The sequence below is a fragment of the Benincasa hispida genome, chromosome 5 (assembly GCF_027475165.1).
Source record: "Benincasa hispida cultivar pf3 chromosome 5, pf3_genome.v1.1, whole genome shotgun sequence".
Taxonomy (NCBI): Eukaryota; Viridiplantae; Streptophyta; class Magnoliopsida; order Cucurbitales; family Cucurbitaceae; genus Benincasa; species Benincasa hispida.
In genome coordinates this window covers 55,526,050-55,534,711 of record NC_143482.1, presented here as the reverse complement: position 1 = coordinate 55,534,711, position 8,662 = coordinate 55,526,050, and the positions used below count along the sequence as shown (strand labels likewise).

The 8,662-nt window shown below is 32.5% G+C and overlaps 2 protein-coding genes across 2 annotated transcripts; one reads left to right on the top strand and one right to left on the bottom strand.

The window, feature by feature from the left end:
• Positions 1-5,119: 5,119 nt before the first annotated feature.
• Positions 5,120-5,742, bottom strand: LOC120077371 (uncharacterized). Its single transcript, XM_039031256.2, has one exon. It carries the CDS (start codon positions 5,740-5,742, stop codon positions 5,329-5,331), a length of 414 nt encoding a protein of 137 aa, XP_038887184.1. The 3' UTR covers positions 5,120-5,328.
• A 680-nt stretch (positions 5,743-6,422) lies between these two features.
• LOC150036262 (uncharacterized) lies at positions 6,423-6,905 on the top strand. Its single transcript, XM_090313616.1, has one exon. The coding sequence runs from the start codon at positions 6,423-6,425 to the stop codon at positions 6,903-6,905; it is 483 nt and encodes a 160-aa protein (XP_090169742.1).
• Positions 6,906-8,662: the final 1,757 nt, after the last annotated feature.

The window sequence follows — 8,662 nt, the reverse complement described above, 5'->3', positions numbered from 1 at the left end:
ACTTGACTCTCTAATCCTTTCTCTTTGTTTTGTGTATTTGTATTGTATTTCTTGTATTGACAAATTCATATTTACAATATGAATACATGTTTGTTATATATCTTGTCTATCGTTTTTACCAACATCATGCATAGCTAAATCGCCTCATGGGTTGAGAAAGTAACTAGAGGAGTCATGCGATCAACTTGTTTTATGCATGCTTATATTTGTTGCTTGAATCAATTGAGAAATTTTTCTAAGTAAAGTTAATCTTAGTTTGAAAGAATTTAGATTAGGACCTCATAAAACAAGAGAAAATGTTCCTTAGAAATAAGTACATTCTCTGCATATTATACCTATCGCATGCATCTTAGAGATAAGATAATGTAGCAAAGAATATTGAAAAGTGTTGGTCGTAACATTGAGTGTATAGCTTGATCGCATAATCCATCTAATTGTTTAGAAAAAGTTAGTAACTCATACTGCTTCATTTAGACATAATCCCCATCGCATATTTAGGTTTAAGTTAGCTTATTCGATCACCCCTTGAATATTTTAACTCGCGCTAAGATCATATTTTTAGTTTCATTGCACGTTTACAAGCAACTTTTGTGTTCGATCCTGGACTCACCAAGAACTCTTATCAAATTTGCACTTTGGTTTGACTATAGAAAACTGAGCGTTAAATCTCATAAGCATTATTATTTCATTGCATGTATAGAACGCATCAGTGATTTTGGACAGAAGTGTATAATTGACTTTTGAGAATACCAAAGTCAAGAAGAAGCAAGATACAAACCGAAAATGTCAACTAAAGATTGAAATGGACCTAGGAAAAGGGGTTGGCTTAGCCTTAGCATAAGCTAGATGACTCATACTCAGGCCTGCGACCGAGGCTGACCCTCTCCAAATGCCTAGTAGGACATGTTTTACACATGCCTTGGACCAAAGTAGCAATTTTGGCCCAAGATAGAACCTAAGGAAGGCCGAGGCCGAAGTCAACCCAAGCCAAACATGAAACCGTGCACACTACTTGGCCCAATAGATTATCTAATTATCCTAAGGCAACTTGGAAACCCTCCTAAGGCAACTTGGAAACTCTAAAGAACACCCTAGGTCAAACTTTCTCTATAAATGCATCATTGTAACTTCATATGAGGAAACTTAGTCCTATTCTCCAACTCTCTAGCTTCCATTTTTTTTCACTCTTTGACTTAAGTATTGGAGTGCATGTGGCAAGCACCACCCAATGTACAGATTTTCTCTTTTGTAGACCATGCTCTTCTCCCGTTCAAACAAATTCACTACTGGTGTCATGTGAAGGTCAGATGCATTTCTCCTATCCAAAATTTGGCATCAACAATAGTGGCTTGAGAGAAATGGTAGATGCATCATAATTATAGAAGATGGAAGATTTAGTACACCATAAAGTAGCTAGATATGATGTCTTCCCATAGATGAGATGACGCCTATTCTTCAAAACTCGGTGACTAAAAAGATAATATTTTCAATCTATTTTGTTCTTGAAACATTTTTTAGTTTTTAGAAACATGGGTTATGTGCTTTCCTTTTTGAAAAAATAATTATTTTATAAGTTTGTTTTATTTTTTAAATACTAAGTTTCCTTGGGTATTTAATATACTTTATTAATTTTATTTAATTAATAGGGTTGTTTTCAAATAAAATAAAATGAGCTAATTTATTTAGAAGAATAACAAAATATCACTATCTATCAATGAGAGACCGTGATAGACCGTGATAGACAGTGATTGAAGTCTATCGCGATTTATCATTCAGTGATAGAAGTTATTACAGTCTATTACTAATAGATAGTGACATTTTGCTATACTTAAAAATATTTTTAATAGTTTTACTATTTAAAACAATTATCCAATATTATTTCATTAATTCAAATTCATTTAAGAATTTGAAGTCAAAAGGTTGGCTATAAAAAAATTAAGATAAATAAAAAAATGGGTCATGAAACAGGGTGATTAAATGAAGCATTCCTCAATAAAATTTAACAAATATCGACATTTTTTTTAATGGTTAAAACTTGTTTCTTAAACCATTTGTATGAGAGCGTTAGCCATATAATGGTGTGATTTTTTTTTTCTCTTTACAATATACAAAGGAAGTTGCCAAGTAGGAGTTAGTCGGTAGCCATATACAATTATATAATTTTGTGATAGTTAATTACAAAATAATTTGTCTAAATTGTAAAAGTGCTCCAAATATTTTTAAATGTAATAAAATATCATTGTCTATTAGTGATAGACACAGAGAGATATCTGTTCGAATCGGAAATCGATGTCGTAATTCGACTCCAAACCGAAACAAAAAAAAATTATAATACCGAACTACTCCTATTACTAAAAATATTTAGTAACAGTGGTAAGTCCGAGTCGATTGGTAGAGAATCGCAATTGGTTTCGTTAAGTTAATTTTCTAACTAGAGCGATAAATGGGGGGGTTTGATGTGGAAGAGAAAACATGCGTGAAATTAAAATAAAGTACAATGGATATATGAAACGATAATAGATTCATTTAGTTCTCAGTTCAAGTAGTCATTCAATGTAAATTAAATCATTGTTTTCAGCCAACATATCATAAATTTGAATTATGCATGCATAACTACCCAATCGATACGAATTAACTAATCTCTATAAGCCCGAAAATTAATTAATCCAAACTAAGTGAGCGTCCTAATTCATAATTAAGGCTGAAAAGTCGTGCTCTAACTAACTTGCATGCTCCTAGATGCAATTGGGTCCTCAGCGGCCATAAAGAACTAGAAACACATGCATTAAGATTCAGAATTCATAAAACTGTGTTGATTAAGTGTCAGGACAGTCGTGTTCAAATAATCAATTTATTCTTAAATCTAGATTAAACGTGCAATGCAAAGATTCATGGACAGCCTAAAAACCTAAGCATGCTTATCTAATCAGTGTTACAAGGGTAAATTCAAAGGATGGATGATTACAAGGACACGTGTGAGCTTGAATTTAACTAGCGAATGACATGCGAACATGATAGAGGCGTCAATCCAACACATAAAAGCAAGTCTAAATTAAACAAGATTTAAAGAAAAACATAATTCTGAACTAAAGCATAAAGAATTAACCAAAAAAACTCATCAAAATACAAAGAACGTTCGATGCAAGAACTAAATGAAAGATTACCTCATCGATTCATAGAAAACCGACGGGATACTTTCCAATACATGTTCATAATCCGAAAATAAAATAAAAACTAACCTAAAGATACTGAAAATTGAAGGAAATAGAAGAAGAATGAAGATTAACTTTGGCCTCCATCGATTTGGCCTCCAAAATTTGGCATATACCCCCAAAATTCAACATATTATAACCTAGGGCCGAGAAGAGGTATAAATGAAAATCATTGCAGCGTGGCAACACTTGGAATAGCATTGCAACGCTGATACGACGAGAGGGAAGCGTCAGACAAGAAGTCTAACGCTTAGCCCAATGCTCACTTGCGCACGCGCTCAGCTCCATGTCTATCATTCTTTGCAGTGTTGCAACGAGCGTTGCAACGCTGATGCTTCTTGCTTCAAGCATTGGAGTGAAGCGTCAGGATGCGTTGGGACGCTGGCGGTGATGCAGCTTCTGAGCATTGCGACGCTTGGAGTAGTATTACAACACTGCGTCCACTGTTAAATACTCGCTCCTCGATGCTTGACAACTCGATACTTGATCCTCGTTCACTCAGTAGTATTTTCTTGATTACTCAATAGCCTTTTACTCAATGGTACTCAATGAAGCTTGATGGCTAGTCATTCTTGGTGGAACTCCATGGCATTTTGGTCTTTTCAACTCCTTTGAAGCCAAGATATTCAAATTAACTCCAAATGGCCTCAAATTAATCCCATTCTTCACCAAATTATTAATTCTACCTCTTGGTTGCTCAATACCTTCAAAATAGGAAAATAAACACATAAAATCCACTAACAAGTCCGAATTAAGCTAGGAATATTAGCTCTTTTTTAGAACTAACAATATCCTTCAACATTAATGATAAACAATGATAGATAATAATAGACACCTATCAAAGTTGACCCATTTTTTTATATTCGAAAAGAATCCAGTAATATTTCCCAAAAGTCAAAACTAATCTAAAAGTTGCTCACAAATTAATCTAAAAATCCCCAAACTTTTTGTAATTATTAAGAGACTTCGTTTTTTTTTTTTTTTTTTTTTCAAAAACCTAAATTTTAGTTCAGATATTTTGGTGTGCTTACTGATCTCAGTTGTTAAAAAAATAATAATAAAAAATATAAAAAAAAAAAATAGACTTGGTGCATCAATTTTATGTTACAGTTTATCCATTTAAAAAAGTGTGTTACAGGCACAAAATTGAAAGATAGACACAAATATGTTCAAAACTCAAATTGAAAACGTCGAGATTAATTAAACACATTCTAAAATTATGTATTTATCCATGGCTTGAACTTGGAATCCAGGCTTTATAAAATCACAAAGAATCAGAGAACAACAAGACACTGCAATTTACAAAACAAAGTAATCCTAACCTACCAAGCTGGTTAGAAAACACCCAATTAGTTACCTTAATATTAATTGAAAATTGCCAATAAGTATATGTCAAAAGAACCATCATCATTATTAATACTTAGATCCAAGCCTATGAAGAAGAAGAACAAAACACACCAAACAACTCAAGTTGTAATCCATAATCTTTTTTAGTTTATGATTAGGAGTGATTTTTAATTGGTTAACATCCAAAATCTCCTTGAAACACATCTTTACTCACTCAAAATCAATTTAATGTATAATTAATTTTACATTTTTTAAACACAATTTTTATTCTAATGATTAAAAACCATTTTATGATTTTAGAATTACTCTCAAACAATCCCCATTATTTTACCATATGAATCCATTTTAATTCAAAGACATCAAATTTATCAAGTTAATATAAATTGACTCAAATGACACCCAGATTCTTTGATGTGGCATGATATTTCTGGATCAAAGCAGACCCTTGGCTAATATTTGGGAACATCAATAATAGTGCTGGCTGCTCTGTAATCTACTAAATCTCTATCCTATTCATCTTTGATCAGAAGAAAAATGGAAAATCTTGTACTCATCAAATTGTGCACATACTAAAATTTTCTTTCAATTCTCAAAGTACATAAGCCCTAATCAATTGGATAGAAAAAAAAAGAAAAAGAAAATCAAAATCAAAATCTGATAGGAACTACTAATATCTTCCTTATATCCACATTGTTCAACTCTTTTCAAGATCAAAATTAATCAATTCCAAAAAAAAAACAAAGGAAAGAAAAATAGTTGAATTCTTGATTCAAGAAAAGGCTTTGGTGGCTTCTCTCTGAACAGCTTTCATCAAGAACCCATCTTTTTCCAAGGCCATTTGAATAGGCAAGAATCCCATTCCCTCAGCAATAGCCAGCATCATATTCTTCATCCCCATCATGAACTCATCCACATCCACTTTTCCATTCGAGTCCCGATCAAACTGCCCGAAGACGGCACCATAGAGACGAGAAAGATCATCAGCGTCGGGTTTCACGTCGGTTCCAAAGTCGGCTTCGGAGACTCTCAAACTATGCAACTCCTTCAGCATCTCGGCGTACGAGAGGAAGCCATCGCCGTCAGTGTCGAGGTGGTTGAAATGCTCTCTAGTCCAACCATTGAAAGCTTCTTCGTCTTCCACGAAGTTGACTATGGTGGCGCCGTCAAGCAATTCTACGCTCATCTTGATTGTTTGGGAGAGAAAAAGATTGAGACGGGATTTCTTTTGGTTTGGTATATATAGGCCTCTCTCTGTTGGCGGTGGTTTCCATTTTGGTTGGTTCATTATTGATTTAGGGTTTTGAATTATTTTCTTTTTTTAAACGTGGGTAGGTTGATAATTTTAGTTCAAGTTACAAGTTAGTCTTTGGATCTCAAAATTTTAAAAACCTGAAAATTAAACCTGTTTTAATTAGATAAGTTATAGATGAATTATGAGAATTGAAATAATTAAAAGAGGGAAGTTAATTATGTCAATCTAAGAGTTAATTTAGTAAAGTTTGATATGAATTAAGTGTACGATTTTGATTGTTCCAGGTATATTTAATTAGGTTGTGCGTTATGTATTTAAATTTATCTATGAAAATCCTATAAATAGGATTGACATTGACATTGTTGATATATCCAAGTGTGTAGAGAAGAACATACAAAGAAAGTTCAATCAAAAGAGTGTGAACCAAGTTTCGAGAATCTTTCAATTGAAAGTGTTTTTGTTTCCTCTCAAATAATCGTTTGTTAGTTATTTATTTGTGAGTATCCATCACACGCTTCCAACAAAGTGGTATCAAAGTTTAAGTTTGAAAAACAATGATTGGTTTGCAAATGACAAATAACAATTTGGTTCCCTTCTAAATGCATCGACTTATGAAAGAAAATTATAGCAGTTGGTGTATTCGTATGAAAGCTCCACTTGATTCACAAGATGTATGGGACATTGTTAATAATGGTTATGAAGAACCAGAAAGTGATGTGACTTTAAATCAAGCTCAACGAGAAGCTTTGCAAAATAAAAGAAAGAAAGACCAAAAGGATCTCACCATCATTCATCAAGCCATCGATGATCCAAATTTTGAGGAGATTTCTAGAGTAACTACTTCACATCAGGCATCACAAATTTTGGAGAATACATACAAAGGAATAGATAGAATCAAGAAGATTTACCTCCAAAAATTGAGAGGTGATTTTGAACCACTTTATATGAAGGAATCTGAATCGGTTTCATATTATACTTCAAGATTGCTAGCAGTAGAAAATGAAATGAAAAGATATGGTGAAACGATAGATGATGAGCAAGTGGTAGAAAAGATACTTCGCACATTGGATGAAATTTCAATTTCATCGTTGTAGCTATTGAAGAATTAAAGGATTTGAGTACAATGTCAATTGATCAACTTCTGGGTTCCTTACAAGCCCATAAAGAGAAGTTTCTCAAGAAGAACAAACAAACAACTAAGCAACTTTTTCAGTCAAAGTTGCAGTTGAGAGATAAAGAAGATAACCAAGAAAAAGGAAATTGAGATCGAGGACATGGTAACAATCGGGGACGTAGTGATTTCAGAGATTGAGGTCGAGGAAATTGCAATCAAAGAAAATTTGATGAGAGTAATTCAAACTCTAACTCATCAAGAGGTCCTGGAAGATAAAATTATTTGAGGTCAAATGGAGAAAGATCAAATAAAGGAAAAAGATATGACAAAAGATAGGTCGAATGTTATAACTGTCATAAATTTGACCATTATTCCTGGGAATGTAGAAAGCGGTGAGTCATCTTTGCTTCTAGCATGCAAAGGTGAAGAAAATTGTGAAAATAATGCATGGTATCTTCATAGCAGTGCAAGCAATCACATGTGTGGATGTAAGTCAATGTTCGTGGAACTTGATGAATTTGTTCGTGGTAATATCATATTTAGTGATGCCACAAAAAATTATGTTAAAGGAAAATGTAAGATTTTGGTCAACTTGAAGAATAAGAAGCATGAGTTTATCGCTAATGTTATTACGTGCCTAATATGAAGAACAATTTTTTGAGTTTGGGACAACTCTTTAGAGAAAGACTATAATATTTTGATGAAGATCAATGAACCTGTGAAGGTCTTGAGCAAAAATGTAGATCGGTCCCAATTTCAATTTTACACAGAATGAAAATTACAGATTATGAATTATGCAATAAACTAAACTTCCAGCATGCTAATAAAATTAAAGAAAAGGAAAATTAAGGTTTGAGAAATCCTTACCCTTAAAGATCTCATCTTCTTCGCTTTTCTCCAAAATTGGTCACGCACTGCCACGAACTCGAAATCCTGGTTCCAAGATAATCACCACTAATTGGAGCCTTCTATATTATCTGGGATGAGAATCCAAGGAGTTGTGGGCTCTTGGAATTTTGGGAGAGAGGGAGATTACTTTTTTAAAGGCAAAGAGTATGGGGAGAATTATAGAGAGCTCTCTTGGTTCAGTCTTTTGTGAAAAAGATGAACATGTGAAAAAATTCAAACTCCTCACGTTCTTCCATCAGAGAGAAAAAGGGGAAGGAGTTGTATAAATTAATTTCAAAAAAGAAATTTAAAAATAAAATTTAATTTAATAACATAATTCAACTAATTATTTTAATAAATTAATTAATACATATATAATAACCACCTTATGATATATTAAACTATATGTTATATCAAATATAACATATAACCTATAGTTTAATATTGTATCAAATAGAATATAACCTATAGTTTTCATTCTCTCATTAATGCATGATATTTAATATAATCCTATTTATATTAAAATTAATTATATGAATCTACTCCACATAATTAATATTTAAAATTAATTAGTGAGATAATCTTATACATATATTTTTTTCAAAGAACATTTCGTTCTAGATTGTTTTATAGTTTAGTACATTATCAATAAAAAATCAGGAGATAAGTACATCAAAGTCTATGACAATATTGCTCACTGTATTATCAAAGTCTACATATTTTTCAAAAGAAAAAACATCTCATTAGGGTTGTGAAATCTTCAAGTAAAAACTTGGTGCTTCAATAACATCATGTGTCATCTTTCTATTTATTTTTTTTTTGGAGATTTGTGTGTTTTTGCCAATTCCA

Excerpts from the sequence above, each read along its gene's own strand:
- LOC120077371 (XM_039031256.2), bottom strand. The coding sequence starts at position 5,742 with ATGAGCGTAGAATTGCTTGACGGCGCCACCATAGTCAACTTCGTGGAA.
- LOC150036262 (XM_090313616.1), top strand. The coding sequence starts at position 6,423 with ATGAAAGAAAATTATAGCAGTTGGTGTATTCGTATGAAAGCTCCACTT.